This window comes from Solanum tuberosum, unplaced genomic scaffold, assembly GCF_000226075.1.
Source record: "Solanum tuberosum cultivar DM 1-3 516 R44 unplaced genomic scaffold, SolTub_3.0 scf00239, whole genome shotgun sequence".
Classification (NCBI taxonomy): Eukaryota; Viridiplantae; Streptophyta; class Magnoliopsida; order Solanales; family Solanaceae; genus Solanum; species Solanum tuberosum.
The window spans coordinates 216952-231006 of NW_006239163.1; the positions used below are offsets into that span (position 1 = coordinate 216952).

At 31.3% G+C, this 14055-nt stretch overlaps 1 protein-coding gene across 1 annotated transcript; it reads left to right on the forward strand.

The window, feature by feature from the left end:
* Positions 1 to 518: 518 nt before the first annotated feature.
* LOC107062517 (uncharacterized) lies at positions 519 to 1417 on the forward strand. Its single transcript, XM_015313216.1, has 2 exons — positions 519 to 1062; positions 1221 to 1417. Exons 1-2 carry the CDS (start codon positions 519 to 521, stop codon positions 1415 to 1417), a joined length of 741 nt encoding a protein of 246 aa, XP_015168702.1.
* Positions 1418 to 14055: the final 12638 nt, after the last annotated feature.

Sequence of the window (14055 nt, forward strand, 5' to 3'; positions counted from 1 at the left end):
TGTTGTTGATCCCATCCTGCATTGAGTAGGGCTGTGTTGTTTTGTCTTCTTTTCTGTGTCGCTATGAAGTTTTGACACGAGCTAAGTGAATAGATTGATTAATTTGCTACGGTTCACTTGAGAGAAGAACGTTTGAAAATTACTACACTTGATCGAGAGATATTTGTGGTAAAAAAATATTTATGATTAATACAGTTTAGTTAAAATGTTAAAGCTGTTAAAAGGGATAAGGGTAGATTAGAGTTATCATAAAGTTAGTTATAACCAATTGTTAGTTAGTTTGTTAGAAGAATTTAGTTACTAACACAAGAGGAAGAGATATATATAGCACCTCTTTTCTTTGTACTGAGTAGTCTTTGAATATCAAGAACATTCTTCACTCTTAGATATTTTTCTTTTTCTAAATCTGAGTTCCTGCCTGATTCACAGATTCATTGTTTGTTCTAGTGGTTGTTGGAGATCGATACTCGGTAAGGTGAATTTCCATTTATAAGATTGCCTAGTAGATTATCTAAGCGATGGAGATTGAGACTGCAAAAGGAAGTGATAATCTAAGTGATGAATTTGAAGAAGTAGGTCCTTCTAAGCGATTTAAGGGGGTTGGATATCCCTCTCCTACTAAGGAATCCGAGGTTCAGCATTTGTCTCATGCAGCAACTTCCAAGGGGAAGGAGAAGAAATTGAAGCCCAGTTTGTCTGCTGAAGAGAGCTTGCAGAACACAGAACAGGAAGCTGAGACTGCAAATGAAAGAGTGGATGTACCTTTAAAAGGAAGTGTTGATCTTCCCTCAGATGTAGGGCCTTCTACTATGACTGAGCCAAAAACATTTGAATGTGCAGATCCAGATTTTAGTGATTTTGACAAGGACAAGGAAGAATCTTGCTTTAAGGTTGGGCAAGTATGGGCTGTTTATGATACTCTGGATGCCATGCCTAGATTCTATGCAATCATCAGGAAGATTTTATCTCCTGCATTTAAGTTGCGCATAACTTGGTTAGAACCGGATCCGCTGAATGAAGATGAAACCAAATGGCTATCTGAGGGCCTTCCAGCTTCTTGTGGTACGTTCAGACTGGGAAACTTAGAAGACATTGAAGATCATCCTATCTTCTCACATTTGGTATGTGCAATAAATAGAAATAGCTATGGTGCCATAAAGATATTTCCACAGGAAGGAGAAACTTGGGCCATCTTTAAAGATTGGGATATGAACTGGTAGTTCTCGTCTTGAGAGCAAAGAAGAAGTTCAACTATGAGTTTGTTGAGGTCTTGTCAGACCGTGCTGATGCTATTGGTGTGCATGTTGCATACTTGGTTAAAGCCAAAGGCTTCACTTGTCTTTTTCATCGAGCAGGAGACCCATTTCTAGTTCCTGCAAAGGAGATGCTTAGATTCTCTCATAGAGTTCCTCTTTAAGATGACAGGGATGGAGAGGGATGATGTTCTTGAAGGATCCTTTGAACTAGACCCTGCCTCCTTACCTCTTGAAAAATTAGGTGTTTCTGGTGAATCCGTAGACCAAAGAGCGACAGCTAATTTCATTGATTCTGTAAATTCTGCTGAAAACTTGGTTGCATCAGTACCTAATCAGGTTCCTGAACCCGAATTTTACAGATTTGCTGCTGAGCGATCACCGGAGAAGTTTCAAATTGGTCAATGTTGGGCGATATACAGTGATGAAGATGCATTGCCCCGGTACTATGGGCAGATAAAGAAGATAGATCTTCTCCCTGAGTTTGTGTTGCATGTGGCATGGTTTTATGCGTGTCCACTCCCTAAAAGTACAATACAGTGGCATGATAAAACAATGCCAATTGGTTGTGGACTGTTTAAGTTTCCAAACAGTAAGCTGAACAAATATACTGTAACCAACAACTTTTCACATGTAGTAGCAGCAGAACCTGTGAAGAAGGGAGTATACAAGATCTTCCCTAGAAAAGATGAAGTTTGGGCAGTACACAAAAACTGGAGTCCTCAGCTGAATGGTAATAATCTAAAAGATTTTGAATATGAGATTGTTGAAATAGTGAATGTTTCTGATAATTTTGTAGACGTGAAGTTCTTAGTGTGGGTAAAAGGCTTCAAGTCTGTCTACAAGCCTCGAGTGGAAGAACAAGAAGAGACTGGCGGAGTATTGAAAATATGTGTATCCGAGCATCTCAGGTTTTCTCATCAAATTCCTGCTTTTCGCCTGACAGAAGAGAGACGTGGCTGTTTGCGAGGTTTCTGGGAGCTTGATCCAGCAGGAATGCCTCCGTATTTACTGTCTACAGATTGAAGCATCAAACTTTTCTTTTGTTAATCCTAGACCAAAATGTGATGAGTTTTGTAGATTTCTAAAACTCAATTATGTCTCAAAGAAATTATTTTGCAGCATTAAGGGGCATTGACCAAGGATTAATGGCTTAACATTCCTCATGCTTGATTCAAATTTCTTCATTTCATTGATGTTTTGTGTTTCATTTTGCATTGGTGCATAGCTATATACGCTTGGTGGCCACAGTCATCTTCATCAACGAAGGTGGCTGGCTCTTTGTTTGTTCCTGTAATCTGCTTCTTGCTTTGTAAAATACATTTCTCAAAATGTGTTTTATCAAGTATATGTTATTGAGTAACTTTATGGGGGTAAATGAGAGAATATTTTAGCTATGAAAAAAGAAATATTATTTGGTTAAAGAAAATATATATGGAGTAAATACTATTAACTTGACATGTAAGTGATTAAAAAATAAAGGAAGATTTTGGGAAAAAATAATCATAAATTGGATAATCATCTGAGAGATTCGAAAGTTTAGTAGGTAACATAACATGTCACATTATCATTCATTCAGGTGATATGACATGATATATTATCATTCTAAAATTTATATGGTCAATTGAGCCCCTTCTTATTGTAATTAAAAAATATTCCATCACCAAGTCATTTGTAGAATGAGTCTATGGTATGGTATTATCATACAACAACTTCACAATTCTACTCTATTCTCATTTGGGTTAACATATCTACTAAGTCTTTGATATACTGAAACAAACTGGAATTCTCAACACAAATACCCAAACATTATATGATAAGATAGTCAAATTACAACGACAACACTCAAACTCTTGAATTACAATGAAAACTAACAAGTAACTAAGGATACAGATAAGAATGGGATGAGAAGTTTAGACTCTAGAAAGAAGATGAGAGGAACATATGGTTTCTTCACAGTACGCATATAATCGTTCTTTCTAATTCCTAGTCCTTTTTAACCGGTTGTCAAATGGACCTGGATTCCAAATAAGACATTCCAACATTTTACTCAGCTCAACACTCCCAACTGTATCAGTCTTATTTAGTGTTTCTAGCCCATAGGCACTTACCGGGTTCACAACAATACTTCCTGCGTCAAAAAGAACCTTGTCCTCAAGGTTCGGGTAAAGCATAAATCCTAGTATAGTATCTGCTTGACATTGTCAATGGCAAGCCAGCAATTCAGAGCAACTTCTTTGCATCTATTTTGAGTCATAATAATATAGCAATGAGAATCCTCATCTTCCACTAATGAGAGCAATATAGATATATGCGGATTTGTAGCAAGGATAATTTGCACAATTCGACTTGATCGACCAAGCATATCTACAATGATCACATAGTATGGATTTTCATCTTCAAGCTTAGACTCTTCTATTAAGTTGAGATACTGCAGCCCATGATCAAACTTCAAGAAATATTTGATGCAATTCCACAAACACAGACAACGAAGGTAGTCGCACCAAAATTGAATTGAAATTGGGTTAAAAGACGTTAATCAATGACAGTATTAGCAATATGACGTGTTGATGTCTTAAGGATGTCCTTTAACTCGTCCACAACTATGGTTGAACAATCCTTGCAAGGGCTATATAATTTCATTGAAAAAGCAATTTGTGTTACACTCTCCACCAGTAGATCACCTTCGTCATGTTCTTCTTCCCCATTAAATTTTCCACGCAATGAAAGCACCAAACAAACAAATTCGATTTCTCAACACAAATACCCAAACATCATATCATATTTTACCAGGAAAGGCAATGGGGCGGGGCGGATACAAAATATTTTTGAAAAAAAAAAAACATGCGGGGCAAGGTTGGTACGCGGGTTGAATTTTTTTTCCTTTTTATCGTGTCTCTTACTGCCGTTCCTTGAAACTGAAATCTTCCTTGACTAAAATTTGTCAATACGCAAGAGCTGAAAGTTGGAATTTTAATACTCTATCAGTCACTAGTTGCTGACCAAGAAAATCAAACAGCAACAACACACTTGATTCCTAGTCATTCTTGATAAATTTCTTCTACCTTTTAACTCCAATTTTACATACCCTGTTAAGTTTTAGGTAATCCTTCAAATTCTTGATCGTCTCTGGTACGTAGTTTTTCTCATTATTTGATCCCAGTTGTAGTTCTGATTATAAAAAAAATTGTTCTTTGAATGGATTGTTACACTTGGTAGTAGCTAGAGAAAGATTTTACATACGCGTTAATGAAATTATATTGTTATTCTAATAAAATTGACACAATTCACTTTTTTTTATATGAATGAAAAATAAAAATGGTTGTCACCACATAAAACGTTAGATGCAAAAGAATGTTGGAGTGTGGGGCGGGTTCAAGCGGGTTGGAGTGGGGCGAGGCAAAAACAACAAATTGTGTTGTGTGGGGGTGGAGTGAGGCGGGGAAAAGTCTTTGCAGGTTTGTCTCGCACCCGTCCAGCCCCATTTCCATCCCTACATCTTACTAAAAATCGGAACAAAAAAAGTTAAAAGTTGAAATATCATTCTACCCCTACACTAAATTAAAATATTAAAAATATTTAGTTATTAGTATAATCAATTACTACATTGAGTAAATGGAGAGTTCATGTGTTCAAAGGAGGATTGTTTACTCTTCCACATTTTAGTGGAGGTTCATTGCATATATTTAATATTCTTAAAGTTGTTCTCTTTATCTATTTTGGCCCTTTGAAATTCCAATGTTAGTGGTGTTTCACTTAAATAGTATTTGCACTTCTTTTTCTTATCTTCTACATTTTTTAAATTATTTTTCTTCTTTATTTGTTTTAAACATTTGCCTTCATAACTTATATCTAATTACATATTCAATTGGCATGCTTAATATCCACAACTTTCATGTTTTTCATATTCATAACATTCAAATATTTAATTTAAAACTTTAAGATGTCTTTTGATATTCCTCTATTTTTATCTATATAAATTCATCTTTTTTGTTTCATGAAAATCACATCCAAAATTATCTTTTTTTCATTTTATCATTAAAGTAGTGAAACCATCAACATCCAAAGTATATGATATATCTACCTTAGTCTAATTATATATCACTTTACAAAAATGAAGTGCTTTTTCTATTTGATTCATGCTTTAATTTGACTTGATAGAGAAGATTTTTAACTTTTGCTTAGATATGAGAGAAGGTGTCGACAAAAACGCAGAAAGTTATGTACTGATTTTTGTATTTCTTTTTTCATTTATACATTGTTATGATTAAAGTTTTAAGAAGGATGTGTATGTTATTTTTTCTTCTATGTGAACTTTTTATATTTTCTCTCAATTAGTCTTCTTTAATTTAATTTTCTATAATAAAAAAAAATTATCGTCGTAACATTTATTTGAGATTGTTGCATTTTAGTACTCATTACACACATGTTTTCATTGAATTTTAATCGTCCTAACGAATTATAAAATATTGCATGGGACACATGCAACGCACGTATTCAGAAACTAGTCATCTTATATAGAACAAAAATAATTGAAAGTTGAAATACCAAAATACCCCTATAAAGTTGTTATTAAATATTTAAAAAATGTTAATATTATAATATTTATGGATAAAACTACAAATACTCTTTATAGCTCTCTTCAAAAATTAAATTTATATCCATAAAATAATAAGCAAATGTATACATACATTGAACGGATGATTGAGAAATGGAACTTTCTATTGTAAATACATTATTTGGTGGATGTCCTGGATGACCTCACTTTGTTACTGTAGCACTATCACTACTCCAAGTAATAATGCCTATAAAAGGACGTTGAGAAGTAATGTAAAATGACACACAAAATGAGACTAAGCTACTACTTCTTATTTCTTATATCTCTCTTCTTCTATTACTCCTTTTTTGCTTTGCTTTTGTCATATCACTCCATCTCTTTCTTTCCTAGCTTTGTTGTTCAAGTTTTAATATATTTATCTTTATTTTATAACAATTATCAGCACGAGTCTCTAACCAATTCAGATAACTTTTAAATTTTCTTTTTCATTGAACATACAAAGAAATCAAAAGGTATATGTTACTAGTTATCTAGTCTTTGTCCTTACATCTCATTTACGGAAAGGTATAAATTTTATTTTCTCAACTCCAAATAGTTCTTCACTAATGATTGGTTATTGCCCTTGTCAACTGTCAAGACTCAAGATTATTATAGATGAGATGATAAATATTTCACATTAGAAGATGTTATGGAAATAAATGATTTAACTATACTAAGTCCAATATATATATGTTTGATTTTTTGCTTCAACCGTTAAGAATCAAGGTATTCTGGAACTCAAGTTCATCTTACAATATTAATATTACCACGGTAAGGAAACATTTTTTTGATAACTTTTGTTACTCATTATTTGCTTATAGCCTCTTCATTTATAATTTTCTTGCCTTAATTTATTGAACTAACCATAGATGTAAGAAGAAAAATATAAATTTAAAATTGCCTTCATAATTTTGTGCTTGTTTAAATTTGATAGACTATCATATGGAATATGAAATTGTATTACTTATTATGCTAAAAAAATTCTGATTTCTAGAACAAGTTATTTAGATGTAAATGTTTGTTTCTCATTTGAATGGATCATGAACTACTAATTATATTAATGATGAATCTATTAGTTTATCGTGAATTCATCTTATGATCTTTTGTCTTGTTAATTTAATTGATGATTTTGATGAGAATTAATTTCTAAAACATATAGTATCTATAAGAAGCTGGGTTTATATACAAAATGCAATTATGTATATTTCAAGATAGTAAGATAGTATTTTTAAGGAGAAGCACATGTTAGTAGTGATGGAATTTGGAGCAATTTTTACCTACTATAATGTTTAAGTTGAAATATATATATTTCTACATCTTGACCTTTCTATTTGTCATCAAGATGTGGGTTTAATATCCTATTTCTCATGGATAACAAAAATCCTAAACAATTTGGAAGTTTCAATTGCTCATTTTTCTTGGAAAATTTTGATAATGATAACTACATATTTTTCTAAGATAAACAATATTTTTGTTGTAGATAAATTCAATATTTATGTGTATAATTATAAAGTAGTAATAATGTTAAAGGCTCTACGGTGAGTCCAATTGCATTTTGACTTATTATGTCAATGGTTAAAGGTAAGACGATGAATTCAAGTTTTATCACATCAAAAGGATAAGACATCGATTACAGTTTTGATGCACCATGATGATAAGATATTGGATTCAAGTCTCACTAAATATGGCCTACAAGCCTTTCTTATAAAAAAAAAACTTCATTTCAAATTCTAATGCAATATATTGATGAGATAATGATGAATGAGCAAATTGATGAGCTCTTGATGAAAAATTATGAAAAACATATTTTTGCTCAATTCTGTAAAATGAATGTGGTAGCAGTACATGATAAGTCTGAAAGATGACAAATCACTATTGTGATAATTATAAAAGAAAGAACATTATGAGTTCTCAAAATGGCCTTTTAAAGAGTGAAGGTAATTTTTGTCAACAAAATGGTATAAAAGGTCATTAGAAACATTTTTGTTATAAGACCTAATAATTTGATAAGTTTATAAATCCTCCATCAAAGAAAAGGATGAAAAAGTGGTGAAACACTTGACTTTCAAAAGTGATGTCGAGGTATGTCATATGAATATGATAAATTTCAAAGCATGACAATGAACTTCTAATGAAAGGAATTATTATGAAGTATGTATATATGATTATGCTCAATTCTTTGAAGAGAATGTGACTTGTGATGAGTATCATTAAAAGTGGACCATTCTTAAAAGTGAATGTGTCAAGAGATGATGAAAATTATAAATTAGGACATATTCATGTATGATTTAATAAATACCACAACTCACCCCTATGGGAGGTTAGAGAGAAATAGAGAAATTTATTTTGGCATAAATGATCATTAGTCAAGTACTTTTAGTACATCACAAATACTATGGTATGTTTTAGTATGAACTATCGAAATGGCAAAAGAAGGAAATAATTTCTTGCCACAAAGATTTGTCATTGGTTATGTATCTATGTACGTCAGAAATAATTTTCAGATATTAAATAAAAGGGAGGAGATACTACTGACAAAATTAAATCAAGAAACAAATTTTACTTGTAATGATTTTGACCATGACAATAATGATATAAATTTCTCCTTGAAAGAGATGTTTACCACATAAACAATGTTATGACATATGTGGTCGTATTTAATGTTAATTATGAGCTTTGGTGAGCTATTGTGCTACTATCCAAAGAAATGAAATTGCTCATGATATTGAAATTGTAGTAAGTCTCGAAAGAAACTTTTTATGTTTCAAAAAAATAGTCAAAGAAAAAAAATTATATTGAGACTATAAAATATGGAAAGATTTAAGATGTTCATATTATTATAATCAAAGTGAGTTATAAATATTTATGTGAGAGATTACTCATGTTTTCATATTGTTTGTGGTAACTAAATATGGACATGATGATGAAATCACATGCAAAATAAATTAGAAGTTTATTGAAATAAATATCAATTGACATGACCGGTTAATGACCATCCTGGTTCAAATATGATACGAAAATAAATGAGAATTCATGTGGTTATATATATTGAAGAAATAATAAATTCTTCAAAAAATCTCTTGTGCTGTTTGTTCTCATGATAAAATTATCATTGCACCAGCTAAGGTTGAGATTATATCTCCTGAAATTTTGAAATGTATAAAAAGGTGAATATGGGCCTGTTCACCTGCCATGTGGACCATTTACTATTATATAGATGCATCTATGTTATGGTCACATGGGCTTTATTATCAACTTGCAATTTGATTTTAGCAAATGTTGTTTGCTCGAATTGTTAAATCAAGAGCACATTTCAAATTATAAAATTATATTGATAATGTTGGTTTATATCCAAGTGGTTTAAGCAGAAATTATATGCCTCTAATTATAGCTAAACCATTGGTATGAGAACAAAACTCCCAAAAGAAATTTGGTATGAGATGTGTTGTTTAGAGTGTAGCAACACTTGTACGTATCAAGTCAACAAGGTTCCCCTATCACAATTGGTTCAGGGTCAGGAACCAAATAATTCTCATCTAGAAATTTAAATGTGTGGTATATTATTGCTCCACCATTAGGTAATGCACAAAGATGAGTCTTCAAATAAAGTTGGGTGAATGTTAGATTCTCTAACATTAGGGGAAGATAAGCAATTGGAAAATAAGTTATACATAAGGAATTATCATTGGTATGATCTTCATTAAAGAGATAATTTAAGTCAATTGTCAGACGCATTCGCTGATCCTATGTTATAATGCAGTTATAAATTCTCCCATGAAAAGTCCTTGAAGGACATAATTTATGACACGCCTGAAGCGTGATAGATTAATCGATTCGAAAGATAAAATTCTTGAAGAAGAAAAGGAGCAAATGATCAAGATGGTCATAATAATGAGGCAAGTACTTTAGAAATAGCACCATGACGTAACACTTTATAAAAACATTGGCAAAGGTTCAAGTACCTGAAATGATTAAAAAATAAAGCGAGTTTGATAAGTTATATCACATTAGAATCGATATCAAATAACCGTCGACGATATCTTTAATATAATATAGCGCTCAAAATTATAAATGGTGATGAGGATCTTGATATTAAATTTGTCGGAAGTTGAGAGATAAATGATTGGCCAAAGAAAATATAATTCAAGTATATTTTATTTTCACTTACAAAGTGATGTTTTGGACTTATTTTGTCCATATACTAAGATATAATGTCGGTGGGGTACAAATGAATAATTGTGCGATAATTAAAATCGTAAAATATAAAGTACGACTTGTGCATTGGAAAATAAAGATTTTTCGCAAAAGTCCTGACATTATTTTATGGAGATGTATTCTCCTAAGGTGGATGCAATGAGATTTCTTTTAGTCTGACAATATATGAAAAACTTGAATACGCATGATGAATGATTATCATGTCTAGCTAGACAGTAAATAATATATGAAAAATTCTGAAGGATTTAAAATATTTTAAAGCGCTTCCATTGAATAGTACCCCAATGGTTGTGAGATCGCTTAACATAAAGATCAATTTCGAGCTCATTAAAATGCTTAGAAAGTACCATGTCATAGTGTAATTGGTGCACTTATGTATCCTGCTATTATTCATGGTATAATAATTTTAGTGTGCATGCAAAATATAATATCACTCTTATCGATGAAAATATTAGAGTGAATGAAATATCGATACAAATTATTTATTCTGATCAATCATGTCAAGGTTTATTAATTATGAAATTGCAGGAAATTATGAAGTTTGATCTCAAGAAAGTTATTTGTTTCATCTGGGAATACTAGCATATCAAATCATTCCACAAGGCAGTCAATTTTATTTTCATACATGGAAGTGTCTGTTAGTGCTTGGTTGTTGCTACTAACAAGTCAAACAAACAATTTGTCTACACCGACGAGGTCATAAACTAAGTGATTATCAAAAATGTATTTGGATGAACTCAACATATTCAACGGACAATAAAATGATATATCAAGATAAGCTCAAGGATGCAACATTTTCATGAATTTGATTTGATCACAAAGACACAATCAATATCAACATTTGAAAGGCTAAGTATAAGATTGTGAGACATCCTTTACAAGATTTAAGTGATGTTTCAATCAGAGGGAGAAATACGCGTTGCACTCTTTTTCCCTTAATCAAGGTTTTGTCCCACTGGTTTTCCTGTTAAGGTTTTTAATGAGGCAGCTTTCAATGCGTATTACTAGTTATGTGTACTCTTTTTTCTTCACTAGGACTTTTTCCCACAGGGTTTTTCTTAGTAAGGTTTTAACGAGGCACATTATCTATTATCTATTGATGAACTCCAATGAGTAAAAATAGATCATATTGTAGATGCACATTACACATTTTATAGATAAGCTTGAAATCAAGAAGTCAACTTATAAACAGCTCCGCAAAGAGGTACATATACACAGCATACAAACAGGTTCCGAAGCAACTTACAAGAAGCTCCGCAAGCAGATAATTTTTATAAGCAGCTTACACAATTAGATTCTTATAATAAACAACTTACAAGTATCTCTACAAATAGGCTCTTACAATCAGCTTACAAGTAACCTCCTTCAAGCAATTTGTAACGAGGCAGCATCATATCACGAATGACTATGTATATTTTTTTATATATACATGAACATCCAAGGGAGAGTGTTGTAAATACATTATTTGGTGGATGTCATGGATGACCTCACTTTGTTACTGTAGCACTATCACTACTCCAAGTAATAATGCCCATAAAAGGACGTTGAGAAGTAATGTAAAATGACACACAAAATGAGACTAAGCTACTACTTCTTCTTATATCTCTCTTCTTCTATTACTCCTTTTTTGCTTTGCTTTTGTCATATCATTCCATCTCTTCTTTTCTAGCTTTGTTGTTCAAGTTTTAATATATTTATCTTTCTTTTATAACACTTTCACTATTTTAGAGAAGTTATACAAATTTCATTTATTGCTGCTCCTTAGCGATTACATCTTCCAATTGGAATAACATCTATTAGACATTGATGATCTTTTTATTCTCCAATTGATTAAAAGTTAGTGCATATCAATATTTATGTTATTTTCTCCTTTCTGAGAGGTGTCTGAAAGGATTCTTACGGTTATAACTTTACTGCTGTTTTGTAAATTAAAAAGACATAATGACATAATTTGAAGGGTTCATCACCATTAATTACAGTAAAACCTCACCAAATTAATATAGGTGGGATCACGAAATATTATTATTTTATAGAGATATTATTGAATCATAAATTAATATTTATTAGTTTAAAGAATGTTTTGACACCGTAAAATTCGTTTGGGATGAAATCTCAGAGAATTTAAATGAATCCACTTGTGAAAACGTCATTCATGAACTTGAGATCATGATTAATGATCTCAGTTACCGCAACAAAATGGATGTTAATAACCTATTGAATGGGTAAAAATGGTACATGTTCATAGGTCTAGAGCTTAAAAGAAATTGTGGATACCATTGGAAAAAATAATGTTGATGATAAAGTAGAAGATGATACAATACATTTGGACTAGTTACGGGTCAGGAGTCACTTATTACATTTAGAGTTCTTCACAATTTTGTGGTGCAGTTCAAAATGACAAGAACGAAACTTTTGGATGCAATAAGAAAAGTTAGAGATGAGCTTCAACAAGATTTAGATTTTAACAAAAAAAAATAGAACACAATATAATCATGTTTTGCTATATTGTCTTAAGATATAGTTGTACATTTAATGAATTATTAATTTATAATATTAATGAGACTATATATTTATATAAGGGTCTTCAGAAAATATATTATCTTATTTTTTATCAAAATGAGTGAATTTTTCAATTGACCCAAGTCGGGACCAAAGAAAAATATTATTTTAAAGAGGTTATTAATTAATCGAGTATTAATTTAGTGAGATTTTACTGTACCTTGAATCCATTTGATAAGCTTATAAATTTGCTGATTTCCTAAGTTGTAGGCGTTTACTAATCATGGCTTTTATTAATTTTTTTGGTTTGCATATATGTTAAGTTGATTTTTCTTATTTGCTCTTTCCACTGGACTCTTTGACTCACTTTTTTGTCTCGATCATCTTCTGTACTTTATGAAGCATAACAATTGGTAAATTTCCCTTTATTCTTTCATATATTTAGCTTTTGATTGCAATATTAATATTTTCATGCTCGATATAGTATTTTTTTTATACATGCCTTTTAATAATTACTATCCAATCATTTTCTTTTTACTTAATTCTTTTTAGTATTCATGTGTTTGAGTTGAAACAAGATTCATATAGCATAAAGTTTGCAAGATTTACTAATCTCAACCTACACAAGTTGTTATAATTTATTTTGGTATGTTTTTTATTTTTATTTTATAGCACAAAGAAAATCCAATAATATACGTACCATTTAAAATTTATCATTCAAAATTTATAATTAGGTATTTTGCGATAAATGTGCAAGGCACGTTCCCAAAAACTAGTTATATAATCAGATAGTCAAATTACAACAACACTTAAACTTTTGAATTACAATGAAAAGAAACAAGTAACTAAGGATACATAAAAGAATGAGATGAGAAGTTTAGACTCTAGAAAGAAGATGAGAGGAACTTCACAATACACATAAAACTGTTCTTTCTAATTCATAGTCCTTCTGGTTTTCAAATGGACTTGGATCCCAAATAACACATTCCGACAATTTTACTCGGTCCAACAATCTCAAATGTATCAGTCTTATTTAGTGTTTCTAGCCCATATGCTTTTACTGGGTTTGCAACATATACCATTTATTAATCATGTTAAACAAAAAGATGAGAAACTTGAGTTATGATTCACAAGCATATAAGCTACGAGTAATTTGAGTATATGCATTGATAGTAGCTAATTGAAGGTCCCTTGCTCGATGGTGTCATTATATAGCTTGTTGTTTTCTAGAGAGATTGTGAGATTAAGATTTAGTTGAGCAACGTCACTCTGAAGAATTAAGATATTAATGATTGAAATTTAGAAGTGGAGGTTAGAGATAAAAAAATTATTGACGCAATCTAAGTGAATAGATTAATTGGTTAGCTAGGGTTCATTCGAGAGAAAAAAATGTTTGAAAATTACTACATTTAGTCTAGAGATAATTTTGGTAAAAAAGGATATGTATAATCAATAGAGATTAGTTCAAATTATAGCGAACTTAATGAGAAG

Bases quoted from the DNA above. Each gene is read 5' to 3' on its own strand.
- LOC107062517 (XM_015313216.1), top strand. From the start codon at position 519: ATGGAGATTGAGACTGCAAAAGGAAGTGATAATCTAAGTGATGAATTT. The intron at 1,063-1,220 runs GTACGTTCAGAC...ATGAACTGGTAG, and splicing joins GGGCCTTCCAGCTTCTTGTG to TTCTCGTCTTGAGAGCAAAG.